The sequence below is a fragment of the Trametes versicolor genome (assembly GCF_000271585.1).
Source record: "Trametes versicolor FP-101664 SS1 unplaced genomic scaffold TRAVEscaffold_1, whole genome shotgun sequence".
In the NCBI taxonomy this organism is placed as follows: Eukaryota; Fungi; Basidiomycota; class Agaricomycetes; order Polyporales; family Polyporaceae; genus Trametes; species Trametes versicolor.
Genome location: NW_007360321.1, coordinates 2,766,405 through 2,783,557, shown reverse-complemented (window position 1 = coordinate 2,783,557; position 17,153 = coordinate 2,766,405). Strand labels below are relative to the sequence as shown.

The following is a 17,153-nucleotide window of genomic DNA, read 5'->3' as shown; positions in this document are numbered from 1 at the left end:
TGTTCAACTCGGAGGATCCTGGATCTCGCACTGGGACTCGGTGCGGTCTGGTCGCCTACCACCATCTGACCTCATGTTTCTGACTGGCCAGGCTGAGTTTGTACCCACCTCTCACAGCCATGTGTCTATCACCATCTGTCCCGCAGTCAAACTGTATCATCTAGGGGTCTTCCGTGCTTCTCCCCGGACAGATTTCCCAAGAGTCCTGCCCAATCCGTGTATCCTGTACCGCCTGCAGATGTGCTTCCCAAGTATAAGCCCCATCCTCATCATGTCTCAGCCAAAACCTCCGGATCCCCCTTCAGAGAACGCATAGGCCGACTCCCCTCCCTCCGGTCGATGCTCTCTAGGGGTCTTTCACCATGTCCTCTTCATCTCTGAGCTCTGCCGTCATTGGGCTGGAAATATGCAACATCCTGCTGCTGTCATTACTCATGGCAACCCCAGCCCCGAAGCACGCGATGGTCAAATCCTTGATGCTTGCATGCCTGCTCCGATCTGTGCTGGACGTGCTTCCACCTATCGTCCAGAAAGCGCGTCCGGAGCAGTTCAGCTCCATTAGCCAGAACGCCCAGACAACTCTCGCCAGCTTCTGCGTGAGTGACTCCATCTTGTGAGTATGCCCACTTCTAGGGTTCGTATATGTGCTAAACGATGTCATCCAGGTTGCGATATGTAACAGTTGTCAAGGCCGCGTTTGCAGTCAGCTTCACTATGGTGCGGATTATTCAACCCCGCAAACGCAACTAGCTCATGTGGGCAACGTATTCTAGCCAGCATTGTGGCTAGCCATTATTCAAATGCGACCGAAATGTAGTGCGGACGATTACCCGCGCCTAACAGGACGAACAGTTTTGCTACTCTGCATTGCACCCTACGGTACAGCATCATGACTATGACGCCTTGATTAGTACTGATTGATATCAGCATGGGCGCTGCCTGTGCTCATCATGCCCATCCCCCGACTCGTCCAAGGGCAGTTACTCTCAGTGTCGTTCAACATAGTGAGTGCGCAGGCATCTTATACTCTACCAATCCTCATCCGACACCGCTAGAATTCCTGCTATTTCACGGACAAGGCCTTCACCATCGTATCCTTGGTATTCACCTTGATCCCGTTGGCTTTCGCTGTGATCGTATCTGGCTCTGTCATCCTCGTCATCTCGCGGTGGCGGAACGCCGACCCAAGTCATCGCGCCGCCATCTGTTCCAAGCGAACCACGCGTTTCGCTGCTCTCGTCGTCGTTACGGTCATATCCGCGATCTTCTACACGGTGGTTCTAACCCTCTGGGTTAAGGGGCACGAAGCTTGGGCCCATGCGTGGCCATTCCGTCTGAGCGTCATATGGGAAGGTAAGTGATATACGGAATACTGTGTGTTCGCTCACTAATATGTTATATTCACTAGCGATCACTCCAATGCTTTTCTTCATCATCTTTGCGGCACAGGACGAGATATACGAGACATGGCTTGGATGGCTGTCCCGCGTCGTCCACATTCCGAGACGCGAACCTGGTCAATCACGGAATACCCCCAGCGCGCCACAGTACGGTGCGTGTTCTCCTTCCCTATTCATTTGCGGTCCTCTTATCAGTCAGCCATGTGTTCTTGCAGTGACATATGACAGTTACATCTCTCCGACTGGCCACCCGACGTACAGCAAAGTGCCCCATGACGCCGAAACGCCCACAGTAACCTCACCACCACCATTCTTCGGCCAGATCATCCAACGCCCGACGTCGATGAAGATACTCCGCAACTCGCAGTATCTTGACCGACGGTTCCAGGCGGCTTCGGACACCGGCGGCCTCAGCCCCCCGCCGCGACCGCCGCTTCCCAGAACGCACACCGTGGAGGAGCCGCCGCCGTCCAAGGGATCCCGCTTCCGCCTTCCCTTCGTCCACAACCCATCTCTGTCGGCTTTCGGCAGCCAGCCGTCCATGCAGAGCCAGCCGAACAGCAGCTCCATGGGAGACTTCAGCGGGGAGGACGACGGTATCCTGGCGACGACGACCGTCAGCCATGAGAGGATCCCGTGGGAAGGCCCGCGCTCCGACACGCCTATGTCGACGAGGACCTTTGGGCGCACGACAACTTCACGCCGGTAAACCGTTTTTGCTCTTTGCTGCTTGTGCTTGCGACCACTCTATGCTGTATCATATCTACGTACCGTTTGTCTCGATGTCTCGACGTCAACACTTTGCCTACTTAGCTTCGTTTTCTTGCACCGGTCTTGTACCACACTGTATTTCGATATCTATTCGGAACTGCATAGAATATTTGTACCACTAATATCCCACGGCGTATATATCGGTGTGAGTACGGTTACTTCTGCGACCTCGGTAATGGTGGCGACGCCGGGGTGAGGCGTTTAGTGCGCGAAATGGGCGCCTAGTTACTATATCAAGGAACAAGGAAGACTGGCGAGTAGGCCCGGCAGACTCCGAGCTGTACAGTTCATTGATGGGTGGCTTGGGCGCCCAACGAATCTAAGCGCCCGTGGACAGAACCCTCAGTAGATAGCTTACTCGCCGGACCCACCGCCTCCATCCTCAAGACCCAGCCATGGCCGACCAGGTGCGAAACGTCGTATTTGCTTCTGGAGAACCTCTCGCTGATATCGTTATGCTGCCAGATCGAAAAGGCATTCCAGAAGCAGTCCATCTTCCAAAACGCGAAGGCCCGCGGTATGTTCTTACACCCAAGGCGAAACTTTGCATGTGTGGCGGGAGGCTCATAGAGGGATGACTTATAGTCGGCAAGAAGGTCGTCACCAAGGAGAAGCGGTGGTACAAGGATGTTGGTCTTGGGTTCAAGACCCCGTCTGAGGCGATCCAGGGCTCTTACATTGGTGCGTACCTTTGATCCTGCGATTATTGCCGCAGGAGCCAACATGTGCTGCAGACAAGAAGTGCCCCTTCACCGGCGAGGTCTCCATCCGTGGCCGTATCCTCACCGGCCGTGTCATCTCGACGAAGATGACCCGCACCCTCATCATCCGCCGCGACTACCTCCACTACATCCCCAAGTACAGTGCGTGCAGCCCGCGTTATCTCCCCGGTGCTACCATTAACAGTTACTTCGCGTTACAGACCGTTACGAGAAGCGCCACAAAAACCTTGCGGCACACGTGTCACCAGCCTTCCGTGTCGAGGTCGGCGACATCGTCACTGTAGGACAGTGCCGGCCGCTGTCGAAGACTGTGCGGTTCAACGTCCTGCGGGTGGCGAAGAACAAGGCGGCTGCGAAGTCGTTCGGGAAGTTCTAGGCTGCTTACGCGCTGCGAGTAGTACTTGTGGGGGACGTAGGATATGGTATTATTGCTTTCACATGTGCTATGATGCATCAAAATGACACTGCACCCATGCGACTCGGTCTGCACGAGCATAATACATTGAGCCTGTTGTACTGTATGAACATGAGCGAGCGTCGTGAGTGAGCTGAGAACGAGTGTGCCAAGAGATGTGCCGGCTTGGAATGATAAATGGGAGCGGTGCAGCAAACAAGTACCCAAACAAGGATCTGGGCCTGGGCGCTGCTGGCTCCGCGTCCCTTCAGTCTCGCAGCCCTCTCCCTGCCGTCCCCCATCCCGTCGGTCTCGTCCTCCTTGCCCTCCTCAGTCCCGTTTCTGTACCAGTATCTCACGTTTTCACGACGACAACATACCCCGTTTCTCCCACCCAACCCCCATCTCCGTCAAGCTGGCGCCAACACTCCTCTCGGTGCTCACCTCACGGCTTTCGAGGACCAGGTCGCAGTCTCCCCAGCCCGGATCCCCTAATTCAGCGTCCCAGGCTCTTCCTATGGGCCAGCAGCAGTCGTCGAAAAAGTCGAAGAAGAACGGCAAAGACAAGGAGAAGGACAAGGATGTCAACAGCGACGCAGTGACTCCTGATGCCCAGTCCGGCGACGCCAACGACACGCCCCAGGGCAGCCTCTCGCGCGCGACAGGCGCCACAGAGCCCACTGCACATACCAACGGACACAGTGCGGTACCAGCAGGCCACGGTACGCCCGCAATGACCATCACGAACCCCGAGGGCAACGTCGTTCCGAACGGCAACGGTGCGCGTCCTCCCGGCTCACCCAACTCCAACCCTACCGACCCCATGTCTGGGACTTCACCGAACGCCTCCTCACCGGCGTCGTCACCTGCAGCGCACGGCAAGCCGGCGCCGCTAGACATCCCCGTCACACACACCATCCTCTCCACCTCGCCCGGATACCCCACACCCGGGTCGACCAACAGTTTCTCGCTCTCGGACCCCTCCAGCGTGGGCGCACGTGGCGCCAAGGAGGGGGTCAAGCAGCTCGATATCGATGACATGATCCAGCGGCTGCTGGACGTCGGGTACACGGGCAAAGTGAGCAAGTCGCTGTGTCTCAAGAACGCCGAGATAGTCGCCATCTGCCAGGCTGCGCGCGAGGTCTTCCTCAGCCAGCCCACGCTTATCGAGCTCTCCCCACCCGTCAAGATTGTCGGTGACGTGCATGGACAGTACTCGGACCTCATCCGGTTGTTCGAGATGTGTGGGTTCCCGCCCGCGGCGAACTACCTCTTCCTGGGGGATTACGTGGACCGAGGGAAGCAGAGTCTCGAGACTATCCTGCTGCTGCTCTGCTACAAGATCAAGTACCCCGAGAACTTCTTCTTGCTCCGGGGCAACCACGAGTGCGCCAACGTCACGCGAGGTATGTTCGGCGTTTTGGTGGCCCACTGTATTCGACCGATTGACGCGCCCAGTATACGGCTTCTACGACGAATGCAAACGGCGGTGTAACCTGAAGACGTGGAAGACGTTCATCGACGTGTTCAACTGCCTGCCCATTGCGGCCATCGTCGCGTCCAAGATCTTTTGCGTGCACGGCGGGCTGTCGCCCTCGCTACACTCCATGGACGAGATCAAGCGGATACAGCGACCAACGGATGTTCCTGACTACGGTCTGTTGAACGACCTCCTCTGGTCAGACCCCTCCGATACCGCCGTAGATTGGGAAGACAACGAGCGCGGGGTCAGTTATTGTTTCGGCAAGGCGGTTATAAACGACTTCCTCATCCGGTACGATATGGACCTCATCTGCCGAGCACACATGGTGGTGGAGGACGGGTACGAATTCTGGAATGACCGTACGTTGGTCACGGTGTTCAGCGCACCGAATTACTGTGGAGGTGAGCTATACTTGGTGTTACCTTCCTTGGCAGAAGCTCACGGCTCTTGCAGAATTCGACAATTACGGCGCGTGCATGAGGTTTGATCGTCCGCCACGTTCAAGTTGACCACATTGCTGACCCCCACGAACAGCGTGTCGGAAGAGCTATTGTGCGCGTTCGAGCTGCTCAAGCCCTTAGACGGACCAGCTTTGCGAAAAGAGATGACGAAGGCGAAGCGGAAGAGGTACGTTATGCTCCAGCGTGTACGACTCACGCTCTAACATGCTTCCGTCTCTGCGCAGCATGATGGCCACCACGACTTAAGCCGCGTCACGACATACCGTTCCTTGGAAGAGTGTATAAGAGTATAATTGCTGCAGGAGTTTGTGACGCGGATGCTGTTCCGCGACCCATCGCGCCGGCAACGCCGCCTTTCTTAGGGCACGGCCCGTCGCCGGGCCCAGCGTCGACCGTATAGGCCCTTGGAGAGGGAAGGCGGGACGATTGTCCGTCGCGTCCCCATTCGCCGTTTCGGTCCGACTAACTTAAACTATCTTTCTCATGACGTCTCTCCCTGTCTCCCCGTCTCTCTCTCCTTCCGTGCTGCTGGCAATTTTCTGGGATTACGGACTGTCATTGTGTACACGCTGCTCTTGCATCATTCCATAGTTACGTTCCCGCCGCTGCTAGTACGTACGCGCTCGCCCGCCATTCGTTTTCGCGCCCCCCTCTCTGTCCATTTCGCTCGTCCCATTCGCCCCGCCCCGCACCCCCCGGTTACCCTCCGCCTGTGCTATAGCCATGATATCTCAGTTGTCAAAATCCGCATCGCCTTTTTGCAAGGGGGCTTCGCCCGAGGCACCCCGTGGTTCTTTGCGCACGCTGCATGGCTTCGCCCACTCGAAACGTTTGCCGACAAGTATCCGTTAGAAGTTTCATATGGAGGTATTGTACATCGCAGGTGCGGTTGCATTGGACACGCGGTCCAACCGATACCATTCTACCCAGTTCCACCCGTGTTCCCTTCATATAAACCTGTAATGATTCGTTCCATATCCGGGGTATATCCTATCCACGTCCGCAGGTGGTGCATGATTGGTCGAAGATAGTGGCGTCTTAGACCTCGTTGAGTGCGAGGTCGTTGACAGTGCCGGAGGCTGTTGGAGATGTGAGCGTGAGATCTATGTGCTGTGTGGTACGAGCGGCGTCGGTGTACTTACGGATGCCGGTGAGTACGCCTTTGGTAGAGAGCGCCTGGAGCTGGGTCGTGATGGCCGCGGGGCTGGAGTTGCCGTCGCGGCTGATGAGGGTGGCGATCAGCCCAGCGATGTGGGGGGTGGCCTGCGCATGTGAATGTTCAGTTCAGCACGGAGAAGCAGATCGGGCGGAACGCACCATCGACGTGCCAGAGATGTTGTTCGTGGCCTGGTGACGCAATCGTTGGACGTGAGCTTCTGCTGCGTGAGGCCATGAAGCGAGGGACTGACCGTGGTGCTACCGATCCAGGAGCTGATGACGTTCTGGCCGGGGGCGAAGATGTCGACCACGGGGCCGAAGTTGGAGAAGGACGCGCGCGCGTCGGCGATTGTGCTCGCGCCGACGGTCACAGCCGCCGCTGCACGCGCGGGACTCGTGTTGACTGCGTTCACGTTGTTGTTGCCAGCGGCGACCTAGAGAGGGAACGCAGTAAGCTATGGGGCCTTCGGCATCACGAACATATCCACGTACAGTAACATGAATGCCGTTCTGGGTAAGCTATAAGAAGTGTGGTTTAGCACGTGTACGATTTCGGTCCACATAGACCACACACGGCAGTGACCGCGTTATCGAGAGCAGTGGACGCGCCGCCACCGAGGCTCAGGCTCGCGATAGAAGGCCGACCAGTGATAGCGGCCTGCTGGCTAACATAGTTGAGGCCCGAGACGCTGCAAACACGGTCAATTGAGGCCGATGCAATGTTGAGGAGCACAGCACGAACATGTCCGACACGGTGCCGGAGCTATAATGAGATATCGGGGTAAGCGCAGAGAACGCTGTGCAAAGCAGGGTCGGCCTACCCTGCGTCGGATAGAACCTTGACGGCGATGAGGCTGGCCTTCTTGGCGACGCCGTAGGTGACGCCCGCAGCGGTACCGCTGTGCTGACGTTAGACCATGGCATGAGATATCAAGGGGAAGACGTACGAGACGTGGGTTCCGTGGCCGTTTCCGTCAGCATCCTAAGGGCAGAGTTCAGATACTTCCTTTGCTGTAGCGAGATTCGCTACGTACCGCGTAACCGCCAAAGGTCGCGCCCCACGAGGCGCGACCTTCAAACTCGGACTGCGAGCAGGGAGTTGCTGTCAACAAAACGCTTCTCCCGATAGATAACCATGCTATAACGTACATGACTGGTGAAAATTCCCGTATCTGCAGCATGCCCCGAAGAGTCAGATACCGAACAGCGTCACTCAGACAAGCTCAACCGTATAACGTACCGACAATGTAGATGTCCACGCCGGAGCCGGCCGAGGAGTCGTACGTGTAGGTGTACGTGAGCGCGCTGGTGCTCGTGCTCGAGAGCGCAGCGGCCTGGCTGATACGCTGCAAGCCCCACGGTGCGTCGGTCCTGTGCACTAGTCAGACCTGTACGCACTGCAAGTGTATACGGCGACCAACACTCACTGAGTGACAGCGGCGTTGATGGTGAAGATGCCGTCCTCGGTGATGTACTCAACATCGGGGTTGGCACGCAGCGCGTTCAGCGCGTCCGTCTCGAGCGTCCCTACGAACAACATCATACGCGTCAACACCTGTGATGAAGCGCGACTCAAGGGCCGACGCACCCGCAAACCCATTGAGCACGCTGGACTCCCACTCGGCGTGGGTGACAGTTGACGTGTTGCCGTGGTTGGCAGCGAGCCACTCGAGGTGCGCGTCCTTGGCGACGCCGTCCCGGAGCTTGACGATGTACGAGCGCGCCTTCGTCGCGCCCGCGAACTTCTCCACCGTGTGGAGGGACGCGGCGGGGGCGGCGAAGATCGGCGCGGCGAAGAGCGCGAGGGCAGCGGCGACGGTGGCGAAGAGCCGCATGGCGGCGGGCGGGGAGCAGGGTAGTGCGCGGGGACGACTGCGGGAGAGAGTACGGGGGCACTGGGGCTATCGTCCGCACGTCGCTGAGCCTTTATACGATGCTGCGGGAAGCGTGAACGGTTCAGGCTGGCTCAGTCGGGTGTCGACGGTCGGACTTGAGGGCACCTGTAGACGGCGCGATGCATATCGGTGCAGCACGCCGAGGGGCGACGCCATGGCGTGTAGAGCAGAGATGTCGTAACCTCGATGCTCAATAACACCTGTAGGGGAGGGTGAGCATGCGGCTGTCCTTGGCCAGGAGAAAGTACACAGCGGCGTGTTCGTCCAAATCTTGACGTTCGCCCTGCGTCGGACGTTGTATCAGGACAGGCGCTGCTTCTGATAGTTGATTTCCATCCTCGGTGTGAAGCGTGGCTGCCCAAATGCGGTAAACGCAGCTCCTCGCGTCGGTGTGGTCACTTCCGCTGGAACGGACCCGTCGAACGTGGAGCAGGACAAACTACCGAGCTATAGACTGTCGAGCGTGCTTCTCGCCTGGCCAGGTCGCAGAGAAGGCGTATTGCCACGGCCATGTACCTGACAAAAGCAGCTGATTCGGGATGAAGCAAGACCGTCAGAAAAGCGAACGCGATGGAAATTGTACGGTCTTGCTCACTACTGGTCGCGTAGCAGTACTAGTAACGCGAGACGGGGCCCGGCGCCAATGTTCAACTGCGCACTGCGACCACCGCTAGTATGTTGCTGACAACTGTCACCAGGGTCAGTAGAACTCAAGTACAGTATACTTACTGCCTGTTTATTCTGTCCACGGTTGAGGCGGAGTCGCACTGTGAGATGTCTTGGCCACGACGATCTGTTCTCGAATCTCGATGTTCAGTGAGTTGGAGAACCGTCGCGGTATCACGCGGTATTCGCTGCTTCGAAAGGCTTGGCAATATGTTCAACGATGTTGGACGTATGCAGCTGATAACTCCAGCGAGATAGAACGCACCAGATGCGATATGCTTTGCTGCCAAGCAGGAACAGGTACATGGCGATACCATGAACGGAGGTGTGTGCGATTGACGGTCCAACTCTACGGCGAATGTCGTCATGTTGCGTGTTGGACGCGTCGTTGATCAGGGGTCGGTCAATAACCTCGAATCTGGTTCAACGGAGCAAACAGATCTAGTTCTTGATGTATACACTCCTGGCATCACGAAGTCCTCTAGTATACGCGCGTTCAAGATGTATGTTCTACGATGCGCTCTAGAAGCAATCATCAGCGGAGGCACCTCGCGAACAACAGTTGTAGCTCCAAAGTACGTACAGCTCTCAATCACTCGTCCATGCGCTACCTCCTCTTTGCCAGATCATACGCCAGGATGGCGAACGCCGCGACAATCGACCCGCATCCGAGGACACTCCAGATCGTGACAGCTTCGACCGCCCCGCCAAAGATCGCGTCGGACACGAACACGAGCACGATGGTGAGAAGGCTCCCGACCGACGTGACGATGGGGCCCCAGACCCCGAGCAGAACCTTTCGGACTGGGGTGAGCACATGCATTGGGCGGGAGACGCATGTGGGAGCACTGACCATGAAGCCTGCATTGAAGATTGCCCCAGTCAACGCAATACCAGCGATAACGCCATACGTGGCCCCCGTCCGCGGCATCTCGAAGGGCTCAATGTCGAGGGCGTGAATGATCGGGATGGGTATCCACAAGACCAGCATGGTGCAGACGCCGATGGCTGAGGTGAGGAAGTTCGGATATAAGCCAAAGGGGAGGGGATGAATGATGTCGTCGGCGACCAGAAGTGGGGCTTCGAGTGGAACCTCCTCATCTTCACCTGGCGAGTCTGCCTCTGGTATCGGTGTATATAGGTCGGCCTGCACTTCTGGGTCGTCTGGGAGCGCGGCGTAGATCTTGTAGAGAACCTGGTAGGCCGCGTATATGATAGATGCTGCCAGAGTTAACAGGTCGCCCACGAGAGGAGCGGCACGATGCCTTCGCGGTTCTGCTTCCGCTGATTGCTCTGCGCCAATGTCAGAGGTGCCCGCTTCGACGGTGGTGCCTCCGTATACGACCGCCAGTACGCCACCGGTAGCGATAAGAACGGCGGCCAGACGGCGCGGCTCCCATTTACTGCGAGTTATGAGGACGGTGAGAACATATGCGAAGAATGCATTTGTGTTCCATAGCGCAGTGACGTCGGTAACACTATGTGGCCACGGGATTAGCCAAATTATACATTGAGGCTTCATGAAACGTTTGACTTACGGTGCTAAAGTGACAGCAATGAACCACATGAGGCCAGGCAGGGTCAAACCAGTTGTCAGGTAAGCTAGAAGGCGGTAAAATCTCCCCGTCGGAAAGGCAGGTTTAGCAGCAGTGCTAGATGCTGCCCGCGGGGCGAGATGTCTTCGTACGGCATCAAGCACGCTTATCCAGAGCGAATCCAGGGAGTACTGAGAGAATACACAGAGATAGAAGAGGTGAAGGGGGAATAATAACGCGAAAGACGAGTGAACGATATAGCTGAGCTGGAATCAGCGTTATGTCGCGGAGAGTGGTTAACAGGGCGCCTACAAAATGAGGAACGGTTGTCGGAATCCCAGATCTGCTTGCACATACTGCAGAATAGCTCAGGAGACGAACGTGGTGGCAGAGAATAATCGAACCTGGACGTACCTGCGAGAGTTGTGTCTCCGCGACGAACGCGAGCAAGGTGAACACGAAGAGACCGACAGCCGGTTTGCCCCCCAGACGAATGAGAGCTTGATGTCCCGCAGGCATTCGGATGACAAGTACTAGTAAGTCGAGACGTAGATATGGATTATCGCAGAGGCTGCATGGACGGTAAGCTTGGTCTATATCAAGCAAGAAGGTAGCTGTAGGCACAGAGCGCGAGCTGAAGAGGACGAACGTGCTTCCGCCGCATCTCGCAGTCCGAGGCCGTTCACTGCCAACTGCAGAGACGCCCATCACTGGTCGGTCCGCGGGGAAGGCCGCAGCTTTCCTAGCCAATGAGACGGCTCGCATAGGGCCGGCATCTCCGGTCTCTGCCACATTTGGAGACTGGCCGGAGATGGCCTCCGGGCGCAAGCCTGGCTTGCAGACGGAAGACGCCCAAGGACTCGCTGCTCTAACCCGCCATGTTGCGCGCATTCCTCACCTCAACGCGTCCCCTCTTGTCGCGCATTCGACCAGCATCACTACCCCACTCGCACCTTCACCACGCCCATCATGCGCTGCCATCAGCAAACGTCGTTCTTTCGAGGGGAATGAAGGTCCGCGCTTCGGTCAAGACCATGTGCGACGGATGCAGCGTGGTCAAACGGAAGGGGCGTGTATACATCATCTGCTCCAAGAACCCCAAGCACAAGCAGGTGCGTTATCTGTGCTTTCACGTCCTTACGCGGTAGTTTATGTTCCTGCAGAGGCAAGGCTGAGCATCTAGAGCTCCCTCATCCCTCCGCCTACACGGCCCTCGCCACATCAACGGCACTCCGCGCGTGCAAATGGGCACGACCGCGCTCTCAGGTGGAAGATATATCGTACAAGAACACACATAGTCGCGGCACTACCGTACCCACATCTGGAATTCGTACTGCACCCCGTTTTCCTCCTGTACGCCTTCCGGCACGTCAAACCCCGCCCACTCCTTCAACTCCTTGTGCGACGCCCTCCTCCACCCGCTCTGCCCCACTTCCGTGCTGTTCTCCGCCAGGAAGTCAGGGAAGAACACGTCGCAGTCTTCGAATGCGGGCGAGAGCACCCGAGTGAGCAATATGCGGTCCACGAAAGTTTCTGAGGACGGCGGCAGCGCCAGAGTTGCGCCGTAGATGTGCGCCCCGCCTACGACAAATGACCGGTAAAGTGGCTTCTCGACGTTCTGTGGCTGCGCCAGCCGTTCTGCCACGGACTCTACGCTCGACTGAAGGTAGACGGATGCTTGAGGCGTCTCCGCGTCGGACGGCATCCTACGTGCGCTGCTTCAGCATCCACTCTCGAAACATCCAAGCATCGGCGCGTACAGCTCGTATTGCGTGTTCCTGCTTATCACGATGTTCAGCCTCTTGGGCAGCGGCCTGAATTTCTTCGGGATGCTCTCCCACGTCGCCCTGCCCATTACGACCGCGTTCATGCTCCCCTCCGGCGCGGCGGACGTGATTTGGCGGAAAAACGACATTTCTTTGGGTAGCCTCCAGGGCAACGTCGCAGCACGACCGATTCCATTGTTTCGTGTGGCAGCGACGACGATGGTCAAGCGAGGCATGGTGTAAGTGAGTCGGACGAAGCCAAGCCGCTCTGCCAGAGAAGCTGAAGTATGTATGCTGATCGCGCGCCGTATATGGCATCGCTAAGCGCCTGCTTTGCGCCAGGCAGTTCTGTACCTCTTGATTGAGCGTCGTTTCAATCCTGAAGCTAGAACGTAGTTCCAAATAACGACTGCGTATTCTCTTGCAGGTCACATTGAACTCACGTAAAAATCGCTGATCAGGGTTAATAGGTGCTGGGCGTCCACTGGGATCTGAAGGAATGTCGCAGCAAATTCGGAGCATCAGAGCAAGTATTGAAAACGAACAAAACAGGGGAAACACGACACAAAAATTGTCCATCCGATTCATCCGTCTCCACATTCTGCGGGCTTGCTCAGCTGCGACGCCGCGCAACCAGCCTGAGGTGAGCCGTCACCGCGGCCCCGAAAACTCTAAGTCCGCGTTGATGCAACCGCCGCCGCCGCCGACCAGGGTCGATGGTTAATCAGGTCGCCACCGCATGAGGTGGCTGCTCTGTCAACTCGAATCCTGCGTCCGCCGCTGTCGACTTCAAAAGCATGCCGGGGTGCATGAAGTTGAGGGCGAACATGCCGAGCGTGATCATCGCGCCGTCGAAGACGTCTACCGCACAAAGTTCCGTCGGTGAGTCGTCTTCCAGATCAGCTTTTCTATGACACTCACTGAACAGAACCTGGGTGTGTATGATAGGTCCGTTGGAACCGTTGGCGAATTCGATGACCCGATACACAGACCTGGGAGGAACGAGCAAATGAGCCTGAATGAACCCATTGCGCGTGCGTGGCACGGCCGGGGGCACTCACCGGAGGTACACGAATACGGTGCTGATGCAGATGCCGGTGATGAGCAGCTTCATCTCGCGGGTGAGCACGCGGTGGGCGTCCTCTTCGTTACCCGGTGTCCCCGGCTTCCTGAACGGACAGTCGGCCGCGCGACGCCATACATACTCGGCCACCAAGTGTATGAAGATCGACATCGCGACTGGGACGGCGGAAGATGTAGGGGTGAGCATTCGCTGACCGGCTATGCTGCTGTCTGCGTCACGTACTAAGCTGGAAGATGAGACCGCCCAGAACGATGTAGCTGCCCTGCGGAACGGTAGAAGAAGGTGAGCAACGTGCAGTCGACTGCGGGGTCGACTGCGGAGACTTACTATCCGTACTATAGACGGGGATAGTTTGGGGTTGGCGGTGAGTCCGCCTCCGCCGCCTTGGATATTCAGTGCTATTAAATCCTGCTGCACGTCAGCCTGAAAGTAAAGGCGGGCAATACAAAGAACCTACGCATGTGAGAAATATGCGGGAGTCTGCGGCGTTGAATGTGCTGTCAAAATATGCCTAGATGTGTGGGTATAGGGAAGACTCACACATTCTAGGGCTCAAGCGACTATACTCCGGTCCAAGTCTCTCTGCTACACGGCCAAATCCCATGAACAGCGCCGCGACCAGGGGGGTGGGGGCAAGAACGAGGACGATCGCCCTACATATCGTTGCACGTCAGCAAACGGAGTACTGCATGTAGTGTCTCGAGGGCGTACTGGACGATGAACGGGATCAACGAGGTGGGATCATTCGCCGACAGTGTGCGCGCAACCCATCCCCCGACTTCCGCTACCCCAGCGATCAGGACCGTCCACACCAGCCACCACTCTCGGGAGCGATAAGCTTGCCAAGTATGAAGGACTGCCAGACCACGGCAAGAGACGGCTAGTAAATATGGGGCCTCCCGTGAAATCCAAGCAAGCGCATACGCACCGGTTGAGACACCAAAGAGGACGACGAATGTAGCGCACACGCTCTTCGTAGGCACATATCCGTAGAGATTCGGATGCAAGTCGACTCCCGTGCCTATACACGTTGGATAAATCAATGCACCTCCGCGCGGAAAAGTCTACCGTGACCCCGCTGCTGACCTGTTGAGCTCATGAAGAAAAATAGGGAGGCAGATGGAAAGGCGGGTAGAATAGATAGGGCACCCACATACCACCCGCCGCGCAGGGACGAGAGCTTATGGATATGTCGTGAGAATTGGACCCGGGAGCCTGCCGCACACAAGGTGGATGCGCAGCGCTGCGGCGCTGTGCGGCCATTCATGTCCGTGCGAGAACACCGAAGATGTGCGTGAACTCAGATATGAACGAAGTTGGACCCTCATCGGCGGATCCTTACTAAGAGAACCACTTTCTTGTACCTGTGCAAGAAGTATATGGCCAGCAGGCGTACAGCAGCATAGGTTCAAGTTCGTGTTTTGCAACTTGGGAAATGCCTCTCGGGCCTCGGAGATTTCGAAGTTCAGGAAGCTTGTCAGTGGCGAACCGGGGGGCTGCGCCGCGGCCATGCATGGAAGTCGAGTCCTTCACTTGAGAAAGCGGTGCCTACAATTTCGATCAAGCCGCTTTGCCACGCTGCGCCGGTACCACAAGAAAGAGACACCGCTATGAGTGCGGGCATCAGTAATATATCGCTCCTGGGCGCATGTACCTGGTATTCGCTTACGGGCCCAGATCCTGCGTGCATGGCTGCCGCCCCAAGGCCGCAAGGTACCGGCGTTGACAAAGGTGGATGATGTGTGATGAATAAAGACTTCGAATTGCAGAACACAAATACACAGACAGTCGCGCATCTCTCTATGACCAAATTGTATATAGATTTCGTCAGGCTAACAACCGGGAAGGAACGTAAGAAGTCCAATGATTAGAGCCGCATATAGTAACCGTAGCACCGTGAGGCAGCCGCCCTCAGCACCGTCACTATGGTCGTAGCGTACAAGAAAATGATGAAGAAGCCGTCCGTTCCGAAGCGCCTGCCCCAGCCTACGGCCGCGCCCGCGTAAGCCGTCTCGGGGCCCAACACTGCGGGGCGCGGGGGCCTCACTTCGAGTCGCGGAAGCCGCCGAACGAGGTGTGCACCGTCGGCGAGGTGCGCTGCGAAAAAGACGCGCCGCTGCGGTCCGCGAGCGCGTAGGCCGCGTCGGCGGCGGTCTTCTTCAGGAGGATGCCGGGGTGCATGGCGTTGAGCGTGTACATGGCGAGCGTGACCATCATGCCGTCGAAGACGTCTAGGGTGGGTTGTGATGAGAAAAGTAGCTCGCGGCCTGGGTGGGGTATGTACTCACTGAAGAGGACCTGGGTATGCGCAATCGAGCCGTCGAAGCCGTCGGCGAACTCAATGACACGGTATACGGACCTAGGCGGATGGGGAGATAAGTCCACGAGAAGAGACATGCCCGTGACGAGGGTACTCACCGAATGTAGATCAGGACGGTGGCGACACAGATACCAATGATGAGCTGCTTCATGTGGCTAGTCAAGACGCGCTGGGAGGGCGGGGTGGCGGACTCCGTGTAGCTGAGCGGCTCCGCCTTGCGGAAGGGGCGGTCGGCAGCGCGGCGCCAAGCGTATTCGCACATGAAGTAGGTGAAGGTCGTCATCGAGACTAGAACACAGGTGGATGTAAGCATCTGCAGCCCAACCTCTGCCAGTGACAGGCCACGTACTGATTTGGATAATCAGACCACCGAGGATGATGTTGCTGCCCTGTAGACGAGGAGATCATGTGAGCTATGCGAATCCTATGCGAGGAGTAATGCGTTAGCGACATACCAGACGCGCTTGGGACGGGTCAGTGGTCGCCCTGGCGGCAATGCCACCACCACCACCTTGGATCATCAAAGACAGGATATCCTACGAGAGGTCAGCCAAGGTCATGAGAGCGGGTATAACGGCTGGACATACGCAAGTGAGGAAGATACGCGAGTCTAGAGGAAGGATGGAGGGTCAGACATGTCGGTGATACGGCACGACGAGTATTGACTTACACCATCTGGGGCTGAGACGACTGTACTCGCCACCGAGTCTTTCTGCTACGCGTCCGAAGCCAATAAACAGCGCGGCGACAAAGGGCGTAGGGGCGAGGACCAGGATAGACGTCCTGGGTGCCTTGGCGTAAGCGAAAGAAGCGCATGCAAGACCTGGGAGACGTACTGGATAATATATGCCATGCGAATGAAGGGATCACTTGACGACTTCGTCCGTGCAACCCATCCTACTACCTCCGCGATACCCGCGATCACGACCGTCGGGATCATGAACCACGCGCGAGAGCGCGTCGCCTGATACATATGGAGGGCTAGACGTTTTTGGTTAGTGGCCGTTCTTGTTCGAGAAGCTCAGGGGAGTATATATACCGGTCGAGATGGCAAAGAGAACCACGAAGATGAGGCAGACGCTCTTCGTGGGCGTGTACCCATAGAGGTTGCGGTCGAGGTCGGCCCTGACTTCTACTCGAGAAGGCGTGAGTCTGGGTTTATGAAGATTAAGCTCGCATTGACTGACCTAGAGAGCTCATGATGGAGAACGGCGGATGGAGAAGGAGAAAGGAGAAGAGGGCTTGGTACGAGCACAGCAAGAACCGGAGGAGGAGGATAGGAGGAGGGGCGGTGAGGAGGAGTGAGGATGGTGAGGCTGCAAGGAGGCGCGCCGAGCCTTTATACAACGCGCTAGAGCAAAGGAACAGAATGTTATCCGCAGGGCATCGCCCTCCGGAGTGGCGAATTTCATGATCTGGCGTTTGTTCCTCGGGGGCGACCCCGAGATGTTACCCCAGGAGGACCGAGGTTGCCAAGTGGATGATTTCGACTGTTCTG

The 17,153-nt window shown here is 57.1% G+C and overlaps 9 protein-coding genes across 9 annotated transcripts; 4 read left to right on the top strand and 5 right to left on the bottom strand.

Moving 5' to 3' along the window:
* The first annotated feature begins 303 nt into the window (after positions 1-303).
* On the top strand, positions 304-2,282 carry TRAVEDRAFT_25751 (uncharacterized protein). Its single transcript, XM_008033661.1, has 7 exons — positions 304-613; positions 666-717; positions 774-879; positions 928-1,004; positions 1,056-1,353; positions 1,409-1,552; positions 1,616-2,282. Exons 1-7 carry the CDS (start codon positions 363-365, stop codon positions 2,107-2,109), a joined length of 1,422 nt encoding a protein of 473 aa, XP_008031852.1. The 5' UTR covers positions 304-362; the 3' UTR covers positions 2,110-2,282.
* A 241-nt stretch (positions 2,283-2,523) lies between these two features.
* TRAVEDRAFT_159130 (uncharacterized protein) lies at positions 2,524-3,406 on the top strand. Its single transcript, XM_008034825.1, has 5 exons — positions 2,524-2,578; positions 2,637-2,688; positions 2,757-2,852; positions 2,906-3,034; positions 3,094-3,406. The coding sequence occupies exons 1-5, from the start codon at positions 2,567-2,569 to the stop codon at positions 3,267-3,269; spliced, it is 465 nt and encodes a 154-aa protein (XP_008033016.1). The 5' UTR covers positions 2,524-2,566; the 3' UTR covers positions 3,270-3,406.
* Positions 3,407-3,577: 171 nt separating this feature from the next.
* TRAVEDRAFT_55512 (phospho protein phosphatase PPZ) lies at positions 3,578-5,970 on the top strand. The gene is made up of 5 exons (XM_008034199.1): positions 3,578-4,693; positions 4,746-5,171; positions 5,224-5,251; positions 5,305-5,397; positions 5,456-5,970. Exons 1-5 carry the CDS (start codon positions 3,805-3,807, stop codon positions 5,475-5,477), a joined length of 1,458 nt encoding a protein of 485 aa, XP_008032390.1. The 5' UTR covers positions 3,578-3,804; the 3' UTR covers positions 5,478-5,970.
* A 299-nt stretch (positions 5,971-6,269) lies between these two features.
* TRAVEDRAFT_42042 (serine protease) lies at positions 6,270-8,224 on the bottom strand (the record flags this gene model as incomplete). The annotated part of the gene is made up of 14 exons (XM_008033987.1): positions 6,270-6,310; positions 6,374-6,494; positions 6,549-6,578; positions 6,641-6,823; positions 6,882-6,908; positions 6,964-7,078; positions 7,132-7,152; positions 7,211-7,288; positions 7,337-7,371; positions 7,424-7,474; positions 7,539-7,561; positions 7,630-7,760; positions 7,817-7,916; positions 7,978-8,224. 14 exons carry the CDS (start codon positions 8,222-8,224, stop codon positions 6,270-6,272), a joined length of 1,203 nt encoding a protein of 400 aa, XP_008032178.1.
* Positions 8,225-9,383: 1,159 nt separating this feature from the next.
* TRAVEDRAFT_62144 (uncharacterized protein) lies at positions 9,384-11,059 on the bottom strand. The gene is made up of 6 exons (XM_008034277.1): positions 10,900-11,059; positions 10,798-10,841; positions 10,489-10,746; positions 9,804-10,428; positions 9,534-9,746; positions 9,384-9,472 (listed from the first exon to the last, which is right to left on the bottom strand). The coding sequence occupies exons 1-5, from the start codon at positions 11,002-11,004 to the stop codon at positions 9,558-9,560; spliced, it is 1,221 nt and encodes a 406-aa protein (XP_008032468.1). The 5' UTR covers positions 11,005-11,059; the 3' UTR covers positions 9,384-9,472; positions 9,534-9,557.
* A 304-nt stretch (positions 11,060-11,363) lies between these two features.
* Positions 11,364-11,633, top strand: TRAVEDRAFT_111242 (uncharacterized protein; the record flags this gene model as incomplete). The annotated part of the gene is made up of 1 exon (XM_008034824.1): positions 11,364-11,633. The coding sequence occupies one exon, from the start codon at positions 11,364-11,366 to the stop codon at positions 11,631-11,633; it is 270 nt and encodes an 89-aa protein (XP_008033015.1).
* Positions 11,634-11,791: 158 nt separating this feature from the next.
* Positions 11,792-12,487, bottom strand: TRAVEDRAFT_16643 (dihydrofolate reductase; the record flags this gene model as incomplete). The annotated part of the gene is made up of 2 exons (XM_008033554.1): positions 11,792-12,191; positions 12,246-12,487. 2 exons carry the CDS (start codon positions 12,485-12,487, stop codon positions 11,792-11,794), a joined length of 642 nt encoding a protein of 213 aa, XP_008031745.1.
* A 236-nt stretch (positions 12,488-12,723) lies between these two features.
* TRAVEDRAFT_139653 (RTA1 like protein) lies at positions 12,724-14,479 on the bottom strand. The gene is made up of 10 exons (XM_008034823.1): positions 14,422-14,479; positions 14,264-14,356; positions 14,047-14,191; positions 13,876-13,988; positions 13,793-13,815; positions 13,663-13,743; positions 13,558-13,597; positions 13,313-13,490; positions 13,173-13,243; positions 12,724-13,112 (listed from the first exon to the last, which is right to left on the bottom strand). Exons 1-10 carry the CDS (start codon positions 14,432-14,434, stop codon positions 12,976-12,978), a joined length of 894 nt encoding a protein of 297 aa, XP_008033014.1. The 5' UTR covers positions 14,435-14,479; the 3' UTR covers positions 12,724-12,975.
* Positions 14,480-15,153: 674 nt separating this feature from the next.
* TRAVEDRAFT_68396 (RTA1-domain-containing protein) lies at positions 15,154-16,855 on the bottom strand (the record flags this gene model as incomplete). The annotated part of the gene is made up of 10 exons (XM_008034822.1): positions 15,154-15,566; positions 15,624-15,694; positions 15,754-15,943; positions 16,005-16,044; positions 16,111-16,191; positions 16,243-16,265; positions 16,326-16,438; positions 16,492-16,636; positions 16,695-16,787; positions 16,843-16,855. 10 exons carry the CDS (start codon positions 16,853-16,855, stop codon positions 15,379-15,381), a joined length of 957 nt encoding a protein of 318 aa, XP_008033013.1. The 3' UTR covers positions 15,154-15,378.
* Between the last annotated feature and the right edge of the window lie 298 nt (positions 16,856-17,153).

Coding starts and splice junctions, on each gene's coding strand:
- TRAVEDRAFT_25751 (XM_008033661.1), top strand. CDS start 363: ATGTCCTCTTCATCTCTGAGCTCTGCCGTCATTGGGCTGGAAATATGC. Junction 614..665: donor TGCGTGAGTGACTCCATCTT/GTGAGTATGCCC, acceptor GATGTCATCCAG/GTTGCGATATGTAACAGTTG. Junction 880..927: donor ACTCTGCATTGCACCCTACG/GTACAGCATCAT, acceptor GATTGATATCAG/CATGGGCGCTGCCTGTGCTC.
- TRAVEDRAFT_159130 (XM_008034825.1), top strand. Junction 2,853..2,905: donor GATCCAGGGCTCTTACATTG/GTGCGTACCTTT, acceptor CATGTGCTGCAG/ACAAGAAGTGCCCCTTCACC. Junction 3,035..3,093: donor CCACTACATCCCCAAGTACA/GTGCGTGCAGCC, acceptor TTCGCGTTACAG/ACCGTTACGAGAAGCGCCAC.
- TRAVEDRAFT_55512 (XM_008034199.1), top strand. CDS start 3,805: ATGGGCCAGCAGCAGTCGTCGAAAAAGTCGAAGAAGAACGGCAAAGAC. Junction 5,172..5,223: donor CGCACCGAATTACTGTGGAG/GTGAGCTATACT, acceptor CGGCTCTTGCAG/AATTCGACAATTACGGCGCG. Junction 5,398..5,455: donor ACGAAGGCGAAGCGGAAGAG/GTACGTTATGCT, acceptor GTCTCTGCGCAG/CATGATGGCCACCACGACTT.
- TRAVEDRAFT_62144 (XM_008034277.1), bottom strand. CDS start 11,004: ATGCCTGCGGGACATCAAGCTCTCATTCGTCTGGGGGGCAAACCGGCT. Junction 10,429..10,488: donor ATTGCTGTCACTTTAGCACC/GTAAGTCAAACG, acceptor GTGGCCACATAG/TGTTACCGACGTCACTGCGC. Junction 9,747..9,803: donor TCTTCAATGCAGGCTTCATG/GTCAGTGCTCCC, acceptor CCAGTCCGAAAG/GTTCTGCTCGGGGTCTGGGG.
- TRAVEDRAFT_139653 (XM_008034823.1), bottom strand. Junction 13,989..14,046: donor TTGATCCCGTTCATCGTCCA/GTACGCCCTCGA, acceptor AACGATATGTAG/GGCGATCGTCCTCGTTCTTG. Junction 13,598..13,662: donor CCCCGTCTATAGTACGGATA/GTAAGTCTCCGC, acceptor ACCGTTCCGCAG/GGCAGCTACATCGTTCTGGG.